Source organism: Rhineura floridana, chromosome 7, assembly GCF_030035675.1.
Source record: "Rhineura floridana isolate rRhiFlo1 chromosome 7, rRhiFlo1.hap2, whole genome shotgun sequence".
Lineage (NCBI taxonomy): Eukaryota > Metazoa > Chordata > Lepidosauria > Squamata > Rhineuridae > Rhineura > Rhineura floridana.
Window position 1 is genome coordinate 15317124 of NC_084486.1, and position 20483 is coordinate 15337606.

The following is a 20483-nucleotide window of genomic DNA, read 5'->3' on the forward strand; positions in this document are numbered from 1 at the left end:
GAGGGCCTGGGAATGTCTGGGGGGGGATTCTAAAACTTCAAGGCTCTCAGGCTCCCCGTTGCTAGGCGACCCTATCTCTGGCATGTCCTCTGTTTCGGCTTCGCTCCACAGAGGGTAAGTTCCTCCCTCCTCCCTCTGCCAGCCATTTGAATCCTCTTCTGACAACCCCCCAGGAGCCCACCTCATCCTCCCGACACCATCCCCCTTCTCAAGCTGTGCCCCCCTCCCCCTGTCTGGCTTGGGGCGGTGAGGAAAACGTTGATGGAAAAGTTTTACTAACTCTGGAGCATGCACATCATCTGCATTTTCCCATGATCTGTCAGCCACTCCATAGCCCTTCCAGTGAATCAAATACTGCAGCTTGTGGCGTCTGATCCTGGAATCCAAGATTTCCTCAACTTCAAACTCAAGCTGCTCATTTATCAGGAGTGGGGACCCAGGAGGCTCCTCCGGCCGCAGCTCACTGGGAGGGGCAGCTTTCGTCAAGAGGGATCGATGAAACACAGGATGTATTTTAAACGTGTCAGGTAGCTTCAGCCGGTACGCCACGGGATTAATTTGAGTTTCTATTTCAAAAGGACCCACCCTTTTGTCTTGTAATTTTCTACATTTGCCCGGCATCTGGAGGAAACGGGTGGACAGCCATACCTGGTCTCCAGGTTGAAGGGGGGGGCCCTCCTTCCTGTGCAGGTCAGCAACTCGCTTGTACTCTGTTTTGGCTTCGTTTAACTGCTGTTTCAGTGTTTGTTGCGCCGCTTGCAATTCTTTTAGGAAGTCCTCAGCTGCTGGTACCAGCATTCCTTCTGAGCTGCTTGGAAAGACTTTAGGATGGAATCCATAATTCGCAAAGAATGGGGTTTGTTGAGTGCTGGAGTGTAGAGAATTGTTGTAGGCGAACTCTGCAAAATGCAAATATGATACCCAGTCAGTCTGTTGATAGGACACATAACTTCTTAAATATCTTTCCAAAATGGCGTTCAAGCATTCCGTTTGCCCATCTGTCTGGGGGTGATGGGCGGAGGAGAGTTTTAATTCCGTCTGCAACTGTTTCCACATTGCTCTCCAAAATTTGGCTGTGAACTGATTTCCTCGGTCTGAGACTACGCTGTTTGGCAACCCATGCAGTCGGTAGACTTCTTTGATGAATAACTTGGCCGTTTCCTTAGCCTCTAAGGCCCCTGCACAAGGGAGGAAATGTGCCATTTTGGTGAGTAGATCTACCACGACTAAAACAGCTGTCATTCCTTGGGATTTGGGTAGATCAGTTATAAAATCCATGGAGAGATCCTTCCAGGGTTCATGTGGGACAGGTAGCGGTTGTAAGAGTCCTGCTGGTTTTCCTGTTTGTGTTTTTGTCCGCAGACAGACAGAACAGGACTTTACATAGCTTTCAATATCCCTACGCATTTTAGGCCACCAGAAGTCCTTGGCCACGTTCTGAATGGTCTTGTAAATCCCAAAGTGTCCCGGTGTGATGGAATCATGGCACTGGCGTAGGATTCTGAGCCTTAATTCTCCTTCTGGCACATATCTGGCTGTTTTGAACCATAATAGTCCATTCCTCCAGTGAAAGGTTACTTCTGAGTCTTGACTTTGTCCCGTCTCCTGCCCATATTTTAGTACGTCTGCATCTTCTTGTTGTGCCTTTTTGAGTTCCTCTTCCCACGAAGACTGGCATGATCCCAACATTAATTTCTCTGGCGGGATCACGTACTGAGGCTGGTCCTCGGATTCACTTTCTTTGTACTGTGGCTGTCTGGATAAGGCATCAGCTCTCTGGTTTTTGGCTTGGGCTTGGTAAGTGATCTTGAAGTTAAACCTGGTGAAGAACTGGGACCATCTTATTTGTCTCTGGTTCAGCTTTCTGGCAGTTTGGAGGCTTTCCAGGTTCTTGTGGTCGGAGCGCACTTCGATCTGATGAGGGGCCCCCTCTAGGTATTGTCTCCAGTTTTCAAAAGAGTCCTTGATGGCCAGCAGCTCCTTCTCCCAAACTGTGTAATTCTTCTCTGCAGGCTTTAACTTCCGAGAGAAGTACGCACAGGGGTGCAGCTCCTTTCCTTCTTGGTCTAATTGCAGAAGGACCCCCCCGATAGCAAAATCTGAAGCATCTGCTTCCACGATGAAAGGGTGGGTCGGGTCAGCAAAGTGCAGAATGGGCTCGGAAGCGAACCTTCTCTTCAGCTCCTCAAAGGCCTCGGTGGCATTCTCTGTCCATTGAAACTTCTTCTTTCCCCTTAAACAGTCAGTCAGAGGAGCTGTCAATTTGGAAAACCCTGGAATGAACTTTCTGTAATAATTGGCAAACCCCAAAAACCGTTGTACATCCTTTTTGGTGACAGGTTGGCCCCAGTCCAATATACAGCTTACTTTCCCTGGGTCCATCTCCACGCCTTCCGCTGAGATTCGATATCCAAGGAAGTCTAGAGACTTGAGGTCAAATCCACATTTCTCTAATTTAGCATACAGGTGATTTTCTCTCAGTCTCTGCAACACCGTCTTCACATGCTGGTCGTGGTCTTCCTGGTTCTTTGAGAACACCAGGATATCATCTAAGTAACAGATTACATATGTGTCCAACAAGTCTCTAAACACGTCGTTCATGAATTTTTGAAAAATTCCTGGACTTCCACAAAGCCCGAACGGCATGACCAGGTATTCATACTGTCCGTAAGCGGTCAAGAACCCTGTTTTCCATTCATCTCCCTGCTTCATCCTGATCAGATTGTACGCTCCTCTCAAATCCAACTTCGTGAAGATTTTTGCAGAGCGCAGTCGGTCCAACAACTCTGAGATCAGGGGCAGCGGGTAGCTGTTGGGGATGGTGATCTGGTTCAATGCGCGATAGTCGTTACAGGGTCTGAGTTGCCCCCCTTCTTTTTCACAAACAATAGTGGCGCTCCAGCAGGGGATTGTGAGGGGCGTATGAATCCTCGTCTCAGGTTTTTATCCAGGAATTCCTTCAGGGCCTCCCTCTCAATCTCTGTGAGAGAGTAGATTCTCCCTGATGGAATGCTGGCTGCTGGCACTAGATCAATCGCACAGTCGTAAGGGCGGTGGGGGGGTAAAGTCTCTGCCTCCTTTTCATCAAACACATCTTTGAATTCTTCATACTTTGGCGGCAGGGTCACTTGCTCAATCTCTTGCACTGCCCCCGCTAAGGTGTTCTTGATTCCTTCAGGTTGACAGTTCTCCTGGCAATACTGTGAGGTGAACCACACCACCGCCTCCTTCCAACTTATTGTGGGTTCATGCTTTGCTAGCCAGGGCATTCCCAGAATCACCTCAAAGTTTGAGAGATCTGACACGTATAGCGAAATGAACTCTTCGTGCCCAGGGATTTGAAGTTTCACTTCCTCCGTGGCTTGTGTCACCCCTCCTGACTTCAGGGGTCTCCCATCGATAGTCTCCACAGCTAGGGGAGCGTTCAGTTTCCACCGGGAAATTCCATGACGCTTGACTAACTTTACATCAATAAAATTTGTGGAGGCTCCACTGTCAATTAAGGCAGTGGAATTAAACACCACTCCTCTGGAAGTTGTAATCTGAATAGGCAAGACCAACACCCCCGTTGAGGGAGGTTGGATCGTTGGGGGGCCTTTATACAACGCTTCCCCCAGTCCACCAGCCTGCACATGGACTGGGTGTTCTAGTTTCCCGACAGCTCAGCTTTCCCGCCTTTTAGTCCACAGTCTCTGGCCACGTGGCCCGGCTTTGAACAATAAAAGCATAAACGTTCTCGGCGGCGTCTTTCCTTTTCTTCTTCCGACAGTCTTGGCCTAGCCCCTCCCTGTCCCTCAGCTGCATTACCTGCCATTCCTGCAGAGGGAAGGGTCTTGCTGCGAGATGCCGAGGCTGAGTATCTCGGGACCTCCTGCTTCCTTTCCAGGCGCCTTCCTTCCATCCGGTGATCTATCTGTAGGTATAGCCGGATGAGCCCTGGTAGGTCAGCGGGGGGGGAGGTCCTGGCCAACTCATCCAGGATTTCAGCATTTAATCCACTCCGGTACATAAACATCAGGGCGGCGTCATTGTAACCAGTTTCCTGGGACAGAATTTTAAAAGCGTTAGTGTACTCGGAAACAGTCCCTTTAGCTTGCTTCAGAGCGCCTAGTTGCCGCGCTACTGTTTCAGCTCTTTGCGGGTCTTGGAACATCTTGGTCATCTCCTGTATAAATCCTCTGTACCTTCTTAAGACAGTATCTTTTCTCACGAGATACGAAGTCACCCATTTTGCAGCTTCTCCCTCCAGGAGGCTAATCACGAAGGCCACTTTAGCCCCATCGTCTGGAAACTCCATGTGCCTGACATCCAGATATAACTCACATTGAGCCACGAAAGTTGCCAACTGATCACTTTGTCCCGTGTAGTTTGGGGGCAATCCAATGGGAACCTTTACTGCGGCAGCTGGAGGGGCTGTTTGCATCTGGTCTATCGTGGCCTTCAAGGTTTGATTATCCGTCTTCAGTGCCTTGACTGCTGCTAGCAGGGCTTGGACATCCGTCTGCAATTCAGCTACCTTAGTCCTCAAGAGTTTCACTTCTTCCGTCTCAGAAGTGGGGTTCATCCCCCCCACTGCTCCCTTTGACATCTTGTCCCAGTCAAGTGAAGAGAGCGTTGAGGGTGATTTAGGTGGCTCTGTCAAGCTGTCAGGCCCAGGATGCGACTCAGGAAACAGACCAGAGGTTGTAGTTAATTCGTGTTTTATTAGAGTAATGTCCAACAAAGACTGCGCTTTCTCATGAAGCAATACAGGGATACAGGTCCTGCGACATTGGGAGAAAGTTGACAGAGCAAGGGGCTGCTTCCCGCCTGTTCTTTAAGAATGGGCTAAACGGGCGTGCAACCTTTCGCTCCTCCTTAACTCCCCCTCAGGTACTGCCCGCCTTCCCCCCTTCTCTCCTGTCTTTTCAACCGTCTGCGTGTGCGTGGTGAGGGGGGAGGCATCACCTCCTCCTCTTCTGAAGTGTCCGATTCCCCTATGGGTGATAAAGGAGGAGCTGAGGGTAAACCATCTCTCCGCCTTTCTGCTGTGATCAGCCCTCCCTCTTGCTCTGAGCTGCGGAGAAGGGAGGGCCTGGGAATGTCTGGGGGGGATTCTAAAACTTCAAGGCTCTCAGGCTCCCCGTTGCTAGGCGACCCTATCTCTGGCATGTCCTCTGTTTCGGCTTTGCTCCACAGAGGGTAAGTTCCTCCCTCCTCCCTCTGCCAGCCATTTGAATCCTCTTCTGACAACCCCCCAGGAGCCTAGCAACTCTCAGCACCCTTCACACTTCCCAGGATTCTTTGGGGGAAGCCATGACTGTTTAAAGTGGAATAAATGTCAGGTGTGGAATGGCCAGGGACAACTTTCGTTTAAATTTGGGGGGAGACTACATGTGTCTGCTGTAGAATAAAAAGGTGGGGAACCCCCCCAAATAATGATAATATTTTGCTTTGAGTAAGGAAAGGGGCTTTGCCTCTGCCCAGTGCTGACCCACCCAATGTCACCCTTATCCCCCTCCCCCTCCCCTCCCCCTCCATGCCCCTCCCTCAGGTCAGTTTCATCTATCCTAAGCATGATGGCACAGGTGTAAATCGTAAGGAACTCAATAAGCATACAAATGATCAAATCTGCCTTTCTTCTCCCTCTCCCCAGCCCCTCTCCCCCTCCTTCCCCATCTCCTCTTCCCCTTCCCCCTCCAGCCCTCTCTCCCTCCCCTTCTCCTCCTCCTCTGTGGTCAGTTTCATATATCCTAAGCATGATTGTATGGGAGTAAATCTCATTGAACTGAATAAGCATGCAAATGATCGAACCTGCCTTCCTCTTCCCCACTCCCCTCCCCTCCTCCCCTTTGCACTCCCTACCCATTCTCAGTAAAATTGCACAGGATCCCATTTCTTACCTCCCAGAATAAAAAGCAGAGAAATTCACTAATAGGCAAAAATCCCTTCCAGTTTAAGAATGTACCTGTAGCCAACAGATATTTCTAGAAAATTTTTAAATTGGGCAGCTATAGTGAATGCACCATGGGAGCAGGAGACCTGGCCTCCTCTGAGAGATATTGTACTGCCCTACAAATTTGTAAAAATGCAAACACAATTTGGATTGGTTTTTCACAGTCCAATCCACTTCCTGTGTAGCTTGGAAGAATTTGGTAACATGTGCCTCAGTGGCAACACCTGCAATCAGGACTGCACCTCCAAAGATGGAGAATTACATTTTTTTGTATTTTTTGGTGTTCTTCTTACTTTACTTCCTTCCTGTGTAACCACTGTGTGACGGAGAATCTAATTTAGAAACATTTCTCTCATTGTTCATCCTAGAAATCAGTATCAAATTTATTTTTATTAATTTCAAAGCCTTTTTATTGGTCAGTGTCATATGATGGTAAAGACAGTCTTTGTGTTTCAAACTGGAGGTTATATTCTATTTCTATTTTGGCTGCATTATCAGTTGAATCTGAAACTGCAGCTTTGATGTAAAATTAAGCTGATTATAGTATGTTGCTACTTAAGCAATGAATCCAGCTTTTGGAAAGAACAGACTTGGCCTACCTAAGATGCATGTGTTTAGCCTGCTGTGCTTACACTACTCCATTTAAGGAAGAGTGGGAATGGTCAATTAAAAACATAGAGCCTACACCTAGAAATTTGCTAGAATATATTTCACTTCTCACTGTTTTATCTTGTACAACGGAGACACTCCTTATGTCCACTGGAAACTATTATGCAAAATAGACAGTGCCATTATTCCACAATTGTTTCTGGAGGGTTTTTTTAGTGTAAATTATGCAATTTCACATATTAACAGAAACAGAAGGAAAGGAAATAATCTACCATAGAAAACTTCACTAAAAGCACAAAGTAAATCAAACATATTTAAAGTGAAAGTTGGACAGTGAAAAAGATGGATAAGAGAAAAATAAACTAATTTGAAATGTGGTGCTGGAGGAGACCTTTGCACATACCATGGACTGCGAAAAAGACAAATAATTGGGTGTTAGAACAAATTAAACCAGAACTGTCACTAGAAGCTAAAATGATGAAACTGAGGTTATCATACTTTGGACACATCATGAGAAGACATGATTCACTAGAAAAGACCATAATGCTGGGGAAAACAGAAGGGAGTAGAAAAAGAGGAAGGCCAAACAAGAGATGGATTGATTCCATAAAGGAAGCCACAGACCTGAACTTACAAGATCTGAACAGGGTGGTTCATGACAGATGCTCTTGGAGGTCACTGATTCATAGGGTCGCCATAAGTTGTAGTCGACTTGAAGGCACATAACAACAACAATCTGAACTATATAGTCTTGACGTTGTTGCTTCCTCCCTGCTAAAACAAGATCAGCACAGCACATGTCTTGTTTCTGTTACTTGGGCTGATTGCAAGTGTCACCATATGCGCAGGGGCACGTGTTCCCAAAGTCTTTCAAGCTACACAGGAAGTGGATTGGACATTGAAAGACCAACCGAAATTGTGTTTGCATTTTGACACATTTGTAGGGCAGTACAATATCTCAGAGAGGAGGTCAGGTCTCGTGCTCCCCTGGTGCATTCACTATAGCTGCCCAATTTCCCTGCTTTTTAAAGTTTGATAGAAATATTTGTTGGCTCTAGGTATGTTCTTAAACTACAAGGGCTTTTAGCCTATTAGTGAATAAAACTTTGATTCCCTGGCTGACATTCCTGATGATTTTCTTAAATAATCAGAAAAACTCTAATCTTAAATCAGTGCTGAACTTACAGCTTTTTAGTTTTTGGAATGCTCTGAGCCTCTTTGGATGGAGGACTTGACCAGCTTTCCAAACAGAAAGTACATCATTTCTCCCCTTTTTCTGTTCCCCTTTAGGAACTTAATCCTGCAGAGACTCCAAGACCAGTGATAGAGAAGCCTAAACATCGAAGACTGCTTTCCTTGGACACATTTAGAGGGTAATGTAGTAGACCATATTGATTTGACATAGTCTCTTAAAACTCAAAATTCAGTGAGCTGTAAAATTTAAATAGCCCTTTAGGGGTAAATTGTTGGTGACTGTAAAACAGATTAAGAAGACCAGGATTGGTGTTATGTAAGGCTGTGTGTGCTCTTCTCTAAAAAACAAACAATTTGATGTTATAAGAATCCAAATATTGTGACAACAAATGCCAGGTTCTGTGACCTTGAGAAGTTATGTAAAGTAAGAGAATTCAGAACGTCATCTTTACTGTTTAGAATGCATTTTATTCTTGGTGGTGGTGTTCAACATAAGGGAGAGCACAAAGCGTGCTGTATAGCAGCGCTTGGAAAAGTTACTTTTTTGAACTACAACTCCCATCAGCCCCAGCCAGCATGGCGCTGGCTGGGGCTGATGGGAGTTGTAGTTCAAAAAAGTAACTTTTCCAAGCTCTGCCTGCAGGCTATTATTCTAAAAGAAGCATGACAACCATGGCCCATGGATAAGGACTCTGGAATAGCCAGAAAAACTAACTCCATGGGTTAGGATTCTAAAAAACATGAGAAAATGTGGTCCCTGGGTCAGGATTCTGAAAAAGTTATTTGATGGTTAGGATTCCCACATCATCTCAAAATGTGGCCTGCAGTTCAGGATTCCATACAAAATTTCAAAACCATGACGCCCAGGTTAGGATTCTGAAGAACTCACAAAAATGTGGCCTCCTGGTAAAGTTTCTGAAAAAGGCCTGAAAACATTACCCAGAACTCCAAAACATGCCTGATAACGTTACCTGCAGTGAAGGATTTGAAAAAGCTCCCTCCAAACTGGCTACAAGTCAGGATTCCGAATAAATGTGAAAATGTGATGCGTGGGGCTGGATTAAAAAAAAAAAACCTCAGAAAACATGAAGTGCCAATCTGCATTCTGAAAAATTATGAAGATTAGATCAACAGGGCATTACGGGGTCAGGGGTGATGTATCCGCTGAATCTTTTTTTTTATCATTAATTTTTATTCAAATTTTCAAAGACAAGAAACAAAACAAAACAAAAGACAATTAAACAATAAAATAAAATGTTGACTTCCGATTTGTCGCAGATCAGTTATAGGTCTACAATATATAACAATCCTATCTCTAAAATTATATTATAAAATCACTTTCCTCCAGTAGTTATCTTAATTAATCATCAAATCTCATAAACATTATTTTATTCTTTCCACAAAAAGTCCAAGAGAGGTTTCAATTCCTTGAGAGATATATCTTTCAATTTTTCTCCAAATAAACATATCGCTTAATCCATCTGATTCAAATCTGTTAGGCCCAATAATTTCAATAGCCATTCTTCCATTATCTATATTAATTCCATCTTCCATCTTCAATAATCCTGTTAAGTCCAGTAATTTCAGTAGCCATTCTTCCGTTATCGGTATCCCATAATAATCTTGTTGTCATAGCCATAGTCCAAGCAAACATATCAATTAATCCATCTCGTCAAATCTGCCAAGTCCAATAATTTCCACAACCATTCTTCCATTATCAATATTAATTCCATCTTCCATCTTCAATAGTCCTGTTAAATCCAGTGGTTTCAGTATCCATTCATCCATTATCAGTATCCCATGATGATCTTGCTGTCATAGCCATAGTCATATAACAAGAGTCTGATGGGAATTTCCCCCATCACAAATATGTCCTTGCCATCAATTCTGAATATGTTGTTGAAATATTGTTGTAAAGTCACATCTCTGCTCTGGGTGCATCTCTGCTCTGTCACATATTTGTAGTTAATTCCATAACTTTTTTCTATGTCAAGCCCCATCACATCATTCCAGTCAAGAATTCTGAGTATGTTGCTGAAATATTGCTGCAAAGTCATATCTCTGTTCTTCTTTTTTACAAAATGCACTGGCTCATTTCTTAAGAGTTTCTCCACTGTCACATATCTGTAGCCAACTCCATAGATTTTTTCTATGTCAAGCTCCATCATATCATTCCAGTCCAGAAAATTATCCAAGACATTGATAACTTTACCACCAAAATCTTCATTAATTTCTTCAGAGACAACGTTGAATTCCAAACAGTAAACTTTATTTCTAACATCCATAAACTCCAAATCTTTTTCCAATTTCACATTTGTTCCAATCTCCAGGGCTTGTAGCTTCCCTATCCCATCAAACTCCTCTCTCACAGAATCCATTGTTTCTTTAAGCTCCTGCGTCATTTTGTTAAATTCAATTTTCATCTCCTGTCTACCCTGTCTCAGGGTTTGTTTTGTTATCTCAATCTCAGCCATTATTTTCTGAAACATAATTTCTTCCATGGTCTCAATCACTTTCCTGGTTGTCTTTCTTAAAACCACAGAAACAAAAATTATTTCAGCCACAATTGTATCCGCTGAATCTAAAGCCATACCATTGCCAGGTGAGGGGGGCAGATATAGGCCCTTCTGTTGTGCCAAACTGGAAGTGGGCCAAAAATATCAGAAAACTCTGACCACCACCAGGTTCCTGCCCTGGCTGATATAACTGTCAGGGCTCTGTCTGGGGCTATGGCTCCTCTGCTCTTTCTGCTCCATTGCTTTCCAGCCAGGAATTAGGATTGTTCTGCGTGTAACTACTTGGGCCCCCACAACAGAAATGTCAAGTCGCTTAAGGATCAGGGCTCCAAGGCAGTTCCTAAAAGGCTTGTGGCTTAAGTTTGTTCGTGTCCATTGACCCTGACAGTGGGGGTTTGGGATCCAGGCATTTTCTTCCCCAAACTCTCCTTACAATAGGGATGGCCCCTTGATTCAAATCTGTCTCATCTCCTGACTAGGCCTAGGCAAATTGTTAGACTCAGCCTCCTTCCCACCTCAGCCTCTCCCAACTGACTCTTCGCTGCATTGCCTACAATGTTCTGTCACCCCAGCAACAGGGCCTTCAGTGTTCTACAACAGTGGAGGCTTGTGGCTCCAACGTCATTGGGGCAATGAATCAGCTCTGGGGTTTACTCTGAACTTTCAAGGACCTGTCCACGGTCTGAACACCTTGAAAGTTCAGGCTAAATCCCAGAGCGGATTCACTGCTGTACTGATATTGGAGCCACCAGCTCTACTTCCCAGAAGCGAAGTGAATCTTCAGAATGGCTTTTCTTTGGCAGATATGTTATACAGCTAGTATACAAAAATGAGTCCTGGGAACAGCGCTGTAGCAATCCTCCCTTGGTAGGTGGGGCAGCCACATATCTAGGTGAGGCATTGTGGGAGGGAGAGGTGCATAGCAATTGCCCCCCTCACTGGTGGAGAGGATGTGAGGGCCAGGCCAGGGGAAGGTAAAGGCGCTGTCACTCCTTCCCCATCACTCCTTCTCCATCCAGACTAGGTATGGGATCTGTTGGCCAGTGCTGGTTTGAAAGCATTCCATCAACCTAACCGGCTGGCATCAATTTGAGTTTGTTCTGTATCTGCTAGCTGCTGCTTTTACCGAACTGGGGTTTTTTTTCACTCAGAAATACTGATATTAGTATCAATTTTAAAAGGAAAAATCAATATATTCAAGGAAATATCAATATTTATTTTTAAAATATTATTTTGAAGGAAATAACAATATTTTAAAAAGAAAGATTGATAAATTGTTTTTACAATCAATATTTTAGATTTTTTTTAAAAATCCATTTTCAAAAATAGCCACAGAAATTTGCTACATTAAAATCCGATCCTCAGCAATTGACAATAATGACAATTAATGGCAAATTCTGTACCAAATCCAAATTGGGCAGAATTCTAGCACATCCGTAATCCAGAGAGTGTGTTAATTTACATGGATGAAGTTTAATCTGTTGAATTATCTTATCCTTTTTAGAGAGATTACCAGGAATTCCAAACTCAAAAGCTTGACTTTGCCTATAGCTACAGACCCCTTTCACCTCTGGTCTGTTCCTGTTCTGATTCTTCATAAACGGAACTATTTTGGTGAAAACAGTGAGCTCCAGCTTTGATGCTGCATTAGATATCTCAGTTTTAGATTCCACTTCCCCCATATTTCCTTTCCTTCCTATACACAAGTTTAGGGAAGGGCAGAGAGAAAATGAAAACGATTGGGGGGGGTGTTAACTCCTGTTTGAGAGTTCCTCCTTCTAGTCTTGTCCCTGGTGTTTAGATTTTCCTTCCTGCTGGACAATCAAGGGAAAACTTTTAACAAGCTGCTATATAAAGAACAAACTAAGCCATTGGAAATAATTGTGGAAAGCAATTGGATTTTTTAAAAACTGGTTGCTGGGTTAATTTTTCTGTCCAGAAACCCTGAGAAGGCCTCACAGTGAGCTGCACATATTAGGAAAATAAGAAATTAGGCCTGAGTTACAGCTTAGGTGTCTAGCCAGCCACTTGGCTAGCAAACTGTAGGGTACACAGCAATATTTATATTCCTTTAGAGTTGTTTTAATCCTTTGCCATCAAGTGCAGTAATGCCTCAGTTAATAAAGTAGATGTGTTCCTAGACATTACTTCTTTAACAGAAGCGTTGATACCAGAGATAGGAATACCCTATAGAGAAAGTACAATAATAGGGATAGGTTCCTACACCTGCTCATACATGGTGGGGGCTTCAATAGGGGCTTTAAAGTATGTCTATCTGACACTCACCCCTCACCCTCCCCTTCCTCCTCAGAATCATATTGGATCCTTCCCTCCCCAGTCCTGGGAGAAAACAAGAGATCTATTTAATGCAAAGCAAACTTGTAGGCTTGTCAGTTTAACTCTAGCAAACAAAGGCACAGATTTATCAGTTTATTGATAGCAAAGCAGAGACACAGGCTAGTCAGTTTCACCTTAAATCAAAAGCACAGGCTTGAAAGTTTATCCATAGCAAAGCAAAGCTGGTCAGTTTCACTTTTTAAAAAGCCTTCATTAAAAGGAGCTTCATTCCTGGAGGATTTGTTCTCTGAGATATTACTGTAATCAAGAAAAAGAACAATAGCCACTATGATTGTGGGTATAGTGAGTGCTTTAAAAGACTAAATGGTAGCCATTTTTCAGGTCACTTTATCTCTTTATTTCACCTTTTAGCAATAAGCACCCAATCCCGCTCTTCTCATTGTAAGAACTTCAGAATAAATGTACTTCTTACTGCAGACAAACAACCATACTTATTTACTGTTGGCTGGATAGACAGCGCAACTGAAAATGAAAAGCAGAGCAAAGGAAAGTCCAAGGAATGGAGTCTAACTCTAGCCCACAATACAAAATTCTAATATTTAACTCTTCAAGAGTCATGTTATTATACAGGCTGTTTTTTTCAGGATCACTTAAGTAATTATAAGGTGATTAAAAATCAAGTGATTTTTCAGGATCACTTAAGTAATTATAAGGTGAGAAAAATCCATCCTCAATCAGGGAAAGTGTTGAGTGAGCAGACTTTTGAGAGCTCTTCCAGATGAGCTCTTGTTGTGCACCGCCCTGCCCTTATTCACTGAGTTTTTCAGAGGGTCCTATTCTTAAATTGTTCCTGTTCTTAAAACAAGCTGTCATTCTTTAAATGGGGGTTGTCATTGTCTGTCATATCACAAATTAAAAAGAAGACAATTTCCCCAAAAAAAATCCAGGGGAGGGAAAGCACAGCTCAGGGGGGGCAGTGCCCCCATTTGCTCCCCCCTTCTGGCTATAGGCTTGCCTGGGAAGCTAACACTCTTGGATGCTGCCAATTTCTATCTCAGAACTAGAATGGGGGGTTGTAAATTGTCTTAATATTTTCTTCTGTCTTTTTTTTAAGAATCACGTGCAGTGACATATTAGGCAGGTGACCCTATTGCCATATTGCCTTTCCAGTTAGCCATTTTATCAACACTTTTCATTAATCTTTTCATTAGCACTAATTTTTTATTGCTGCATTTAAAAGCAGGGGTGTAGTCATCCAGGGTCTCTTAGACCCTTTACTTTTTTGGGAGCAGGGTCTTTATGTCTCTAGTGTTCTACAAGCCAATCAGCATGAAAGGGGAATATGTTAGCCACTGAGAATAATCTTCTAACTTGCTTCCTTGTCTTTTCCCACTGATTGAAGGCAATTAGAGTGAAAGGAGGTGAGTCAGCCATGGAGAAGACTGTTTTCAGTAGCTAACCCTCTCCCCTTTCATACTTATTGGCTCCAAGGGATGTCTGTTGTTGTGGGGGAAGGCATTAACAAGGATCTCATTCTCACCAAGCAGCAAAAAAAGAAAAGGGGGGAGGGTGTGGCTGTGACTATCATGAAGGGATCCTGCACTTCTGAATTTGCTGCTGCATTACTGTTTAAAAGTATATATTTATATATGATAAGGTGGTATGAGTGCTTTAAATGTATGGATGAATGCTACCTTACCTCAGCACTGGCAGTGGTGTGAATATGCCTTGCTTATTTTGCTGCTCCTTCATCTGCCAAGCAAGCAAGTGCATAGGGGTAGCTACTTAATAGGGATCCTAGATAATGAAAAGGCACAGAGGTCATGAACCGGTTAGGAGGCAATTTAGTTCCCTCTCAGCATGCCTGCTGGGTCACCAAAGATATCAGCCTACTCTGGACAGTAACAAAGAGCTACTTGTACATTCTGAAGGAGAAACAAGCTGATATAGCCCAGTTTGACTGTACAAGTGACACTTAATTGCATTTTGTGGCATCTGACGCAGCATGCTCTTCCAAGAAGGAGATGGTGCCAAGTTAATGGTGTCACCACCACATATTATAATTCAGGTGGGAGATAACAGCATTTATTTATTTTATTATTATTTATTATTTGATTTATATCCGGCCCTTCCTCCCAGCAGGAGCCCAGGGTGGCATTCCATTTGAAAAACAAGTTTTAAGCAAACATTTACTCAAGCAAGAAATGAGGCTTTTGGAAATACTTTTCCCAAAGGAAAAACAAAAGGAAATTAAGAGACACATTTGTTTAAGGCATTTATATCCTACCCTTTGGGCAAAATGTCTCTCAGAGCAGCTTCCAAAAATCAGTACTAAGACAGTTCTTGCCCTCAGGCTCACAATGTAAAAGACATGACAGAGAAGGAAAAATGAATGGTGGCAGGGGGAGGGGGAGAAGGGACAAGCAAGCTCAAGCACAAGTTCTTAAAGTTATAGTTCTTATGCAGATTCTATGCAAATTCTGGCTATGTAGAACAGCAGCAACTCCTTGCTTGATGTCAGTGGCAGTTCTGTCTGTCTTGCCCTTGATAAAGAGCAGTCACTCCCCGGAAGCAGTCTTTCCCTCAGTTCAGCTCCAGAAGCAGAGCTGGTGATAATTTCTGTCTTCTTCTCTCAGATCATAGACTTGATGACAGCTAGAATCATCTCAGGAGGGGGCTTGATGGAGTTACCCTTCTCCCTTGCAAATATCAGTGGTGGTTCTTAATTTAGAGCATATATATTTAAAGCAAAAGTGGCCAGACCTTGCTTCAGGCAAAGTGAAGCAGCTGCCTCTGGTGGTGGATTTTGGGTACTGTTAAAGGCTGCAGAATAAGAGACAAACACATCTTGGCATGCGGCACAATTCACTGAGGAGTTCTCTTGCTCAGAACAGGATAGTAGCCCTCTTCTGCTATTGCTCTCCAGCAACTGGTCTTCAGAATCATGGTATCTCTGATTCTGGAGGTAATATAAGAACATAAGAAGAGCCTGCTATATCAGGCCAATGGCCATCTAGTCCAGCATCCTGTTCTCACAGTGGCCAACCAGTTGCCCGTGGGAAGCCTGCAAGCAGGACCCAAGTGCAAAGAGCATTCTCCACTCCTGCAGTTTCCAGCAACTTGTATTCGGAGGCATACTGCCTCCAACTATGAAGGCAGAGCATAGCCATCTTGGCTAATAGCCAGTGACAGCCTTATCGTCTATGAATTTGTCTAATCCTCTTTTAAAAGCCATCCAAGTTGGTAGTTGGTTGCCTCTCATGGGAGAGAGTTCCATGTACTGCATGAAGAATTACTTTCTTTTGACTGTCCTGAATCTGCCAACATTCAGCTTCATTGGATGTCCACAAGTTCTGTTGTTATGACAGAGGGAGAAATTCTTTTTTCTCTATCCACTTTTTCCATGCAGTGCATAATTTTATACACTTCTGACGTGTCACCTCTGACTCGCCTTTTCTCTAAAGCAAGAAGCCCCAAATGCTGCAGCCTTTCCTCATAGGGGAGTTGCTCCATCCCCTTGATCATTTTGGTTGTTATTTTCTGAACCTTTTCCAGCTCTACAATATCCTTTTTGAGGTGAGGCAACCAGAACTGTACACAGTATTCCAAATGCGACTGCACCATAGATTTGTATAACAGCATTATTATATTGGCAGTTTTATTTTCAATACCTTTCCTAATGATCCCTAGCATGGAATTCGCCGTTTTCACAGTCACTGCACACTGGCTTGACAGCTTCATCGAGCTAACCGCTATAACCACAAGGTCTCGTTCCTGGTCAGTCACTACCAGTTCAGACCCCATGAACATATATGTGAAATTAAGATTTTTTGCTTCAATATGCATCACTTGTTTACACTGAATTGCATTTATCATTTACACTGAATTGCATTTTGTAGCTCTTCGCAATCCATTTTCGTTTTAACAACCCTGAAAAATTTAGTGTCATCAGAAAACCTGGCCACTTCACTGCTTTACTTCATTTATGAACAAGTTAAAAAGCATAGATCCCAATACTGATCCTTGGAGGACTCCACTTTCTTCATCCCTCCATTGGAAGAACTATCCATTTATTCCTACTCTTTACTTTCTGTTTCCTAGCCAGTTCCTGATCCACAAGAGGGCCTTCCTCTTTTTCCATGACTGCTAAACTTACTCAGAAGGCTTTGGTGAGGTACCTTGTCTAAAGTTTTTTGAAAGTCCAAGTATGCTATGACCACTGGATCATCTCTGTCAGTGTGCTTGTTGACACTCTCAAAGAACTCTAATAGGTTAGTGAGACAGGACTTACCCTTGCAGAAGCCATGCTGGTTCTGCTTCAGCAAGGTTACTCTTCTATATGCTTGGTTATTTAATCTTTAACAATACTTTCTACCAGTTTTCTTGGGGCAGACATTAAACTAATCACTCTGTATTTTCTGGGATCCCCCCTGGATCCCCTTTCCAGTCCTCATATATGGAGGTGGATCTGAGGGACAAGTTACATATTTTTGTTAGAAGATCAGCAATTTCACATTTGAGTTCTTTGAGAACTCTCGGGTGGATGCCATCCACACCTGGTGATTTGTTAGTTTTTATTTCGTCTATTAAGCCTAGAACTTTATATCTTGTCAGCACTATGTACCTCAGTTCCTCAGACTCCCTTCCTGCAAAAGTTAGTTCAGAGACAGGGATCTGCCCTATATCCTCCACTGTGAAGACAGAGGCAAAGAATTCATTTAGTTTCTCTGCAATCATCTTGTGCTGCTTCAGCACACCTTTGACTCCCTTGTTATCCATGAGTCCAACCACCTCCCTAGATGGTCTAGTATTTTGAGAGAGGGACAGAAATGTCTCTCTATCCATTTTCTTCACAAAAGCATTTTATTAACCTCTGTCTTGTCCTTCTTTACTATTAGATTGTTCTCCAGTTAGCATTAGGGGAGCCTGTTGAATTTTCCAATTTGGGGCTCAAAATGCTGGCCCTGATTTAAATGATGAAAAAATGGAATTTTCTATAAGCACCAGATTTGACCTAAAACATGCTTTGTATATTAGGCTGCCAAATATTCAGACTAGTGCATTTGGCATCTTAATATAGAAAAATGCCTTTGATCAAATCTGATGCTTATAGAGCATTCCATGTAATGATATACAGGTTTGAAGTGTGCTTTCTCTAACTCCCATTTGGATTGTAATCACTCATGCACACACTTGACCTGGTTCCCCAACAGTCTTTCAGCCATTTAACAAACCACAAAGTAGAGTAATATCACCAAAGCCTGGTGTAAAGACATCTATAAAAAGTGGACAGAAAACATATTGTTCTGTAATAACCCAAATCCCAAAAGCATTTGGGGCTATTCAGCCTTTCTTCAGAGGAATATTTGATGCAAAATGTAGTTTTATCCAAAAGGGTATGACTGCCTTATAGTTACAGAGCAGTCCTTCAATGTTGAATCAATTTATCTATTGCTTGGTTACAAAGCAGATGATGAACTAAAAATTATTTAATTAGTGGACAACTTTATCAATCATATTATGGATTGTGCCACTCTGGTTCCTGTTCTAAAACACTTACAAATATATTTTTTAAAATTCTTTAAATGTGACCCATAAAGATCTATTTAGGGCAAGTGACCCAGTTGAGCACATTGATCAACTAGAGTCTCCCGCTCCACTCTATGAATTATATTGATGAGACAGATGTATAGATAGCAATCTACAGATATCTCCAGTTGGTTAATGAAAATTTGTTTTCTATATTGACCTCATCTAGGACTGAATATATCTATCATTCTCAACGGGTTCAGGTTTTGTGCTGTACAGTGCAATGATGTGGAACTCTCATGATTGCTAATGCTAAACATGAGTGATGTGTTAATATTCTTTGCTTCACCAAATAATAAGATCCTTCATTTTCTCCCTTAGGCCTTCTTTTCTTCTGAACCTCTCTCTGCCTCTCAACAAATCATTTTCCCTCACTTCATCTGTTGCCCATTTTATGGTTCCAAGATTTGTGCAACTGCCATCAGCATTTTGACTTGCATTGCTAAAATGTCAGTCAGTGGCATGTTCTGCAACATGTGGGCTGCAAACAGTGGGTAGAAAGATACAAGTTTTCCCCTGATCTCTCTACCCTGCCTTTGTGTGTGTGTCTGCGGAAAAAAGTTTAAAATAACCAAGCCACTTGACCTCTACAACAGTGAATGAAAGGTGGAGGTTCCCACCTTAGAAACATTGTAGCATCCAAACCCACCTCAGATGGATTCTGAGGGGGAGCTGTCTGGGGACCTATTGGAGGACAAGACTGTGAGCTTTGGTTCCAGTGCTGATGCTTTAATTCCTTTTAAGCAAGAAGTATAAAATCCCTGCTACACACTGGGCCACCAACCACCTAAAACTGTCTGTTCCTGTTATCCTTAAATGTTCCCAGCTGAGGAAGCAGCAGGCACAATCTGTCATTATCCAATGGTGCCAACGTGTGGGCTTTAACCAAACCTTTATCTCATCCTTCCCCAAGCTGGTACCCTCCAGATGTTGGATTAAAACTCCCATCTTCCCTGACCATTGGTTCTGCTGGCTAAGGCTGATGAGAGTTGGAGTCCCAACATCATCTGGCGGGCAACATTTTGAGGAAGACTGCTTTATCTTCAGCTTAGTGAGGGGAGCTTTGGTAACCTTTAGATCTACCCAGAGTGTCTAAGAGCTTGTTTGTTTGAGAGCGAAGACCTTTATTGAAGAGCAAGATCTCTGCTGCCCTTGGAGGTATTCAGGAGATGCTGCCCTTGGCGCTGACCATGGTACCCACCAACCTCCCTTGACAGATGTGCGTTTGCTAGCTATCTCCTTGATGCATCAGCCTGGCTAATCCAAACTGGCACCTTCTATGTATTGCTTGCTATCTGTGCTATCTGACTGACCATTTGAAGCCCTGCCTGATACCTGGGGCTCCTGCCCTAGCTGGGATGTGACATCCTGTGTGGTCTCTTCGCTCTCTCCTTTCTCTTGGGATGAGAGACAGTGTACGGAAGAAAAGAAAGCATAATTTTATTTGCAGTTTCATGGCTATACTACATTATTGTCATTTATGCAAGTATTTTTTTTCATCATCTTAACAATGAGTGTGGATGCTAACAGTAAATTAATTACTTTGGTACCATCAGACATGAGAAATGAACCCACCAGCATTGAAAGGCAGACATGGGAGGTGGGCAGCATTTCTGTCTCTCAGCTCCCCCAAAGTGTCTTGCTGCGAAGGGCGGCAGGATCAGTCTTCAGTCCAAATGTTGCAGAAACATGGTGAAGCACCCTTGGGCTAGATCAGGGATGGGGAATCTAAGGCCTGAGGCCCAAATGCAGCTCTCCAGGCTTCTCTGGCTGGCCCCCGGGACTCCCCCTAGGCCACACACACTTCTGAGCCACATTCCTCACCAGCCCTGCTTTGCACCTTGAGTAATTTGCCTGGCTGGAATGTGTCATTGTGCTCTTTAATGCCTCTTGCTTGCCTGGAGGGATGACGGAGAGGTGTTTCTGTTTGTAGAAACTAGCCTATTGTAAAAATGTAACATTCACAATTATTGCTTTGCCCACTTTTGCCTCTGTTCCTGTTCATCACTGGAATGTGTCCCTGTGATGTCCTTATATGTTAAAAACTGTAAATATGGTAAGTGCAGGTTTATATAGGGATATATGGTAAGTGAATTGAGTAAGAGGGGGAGTACATGGGCTAGAATGCGGGAGAATGTTGGATGATGGTTGGCTGAGTGTTTGAATGGCTGAAGGTATAAATGAGAGGATGACAGTTGAGTTGGAGGTTGGTTGGGGGGAGTTGAGAGGAGAGTAATTGGAAAGGAGTTGAAGTGGGAGGCAGTTGGGATTGAGTTGACAGAGTTCTGAGGGAGGTTTGGATTCTATTAGGCTGATATTTGGACAGAACATATATAACTGGA

The 20483-nt window shown here is 43.2% G+C and overlaps 1 protein-coding gene across 1 annotated transcript in view; it reads left to right on the forward strand.

The window, feature by feature from the left end:
- LOC133388618 (heparan-alpha-glucosaminide N-acetyltransferase-like) overlaps positions 1 to 20483 on the forward strand; it is a 206921-nt gene that overhangs the window by 124047 nt on the left and 62391 nt on the right. The window contains exon 7 of the mRNA XM_061634577.1: positions 7835 to 7917. Coding sequence (XP_061490561.1) covers positions 7835 to 7917 — 83 coding nt within the window. The remainder of the gene's footprint in view (positions 1 to 7834; positions 7918 to 20483) is intronic.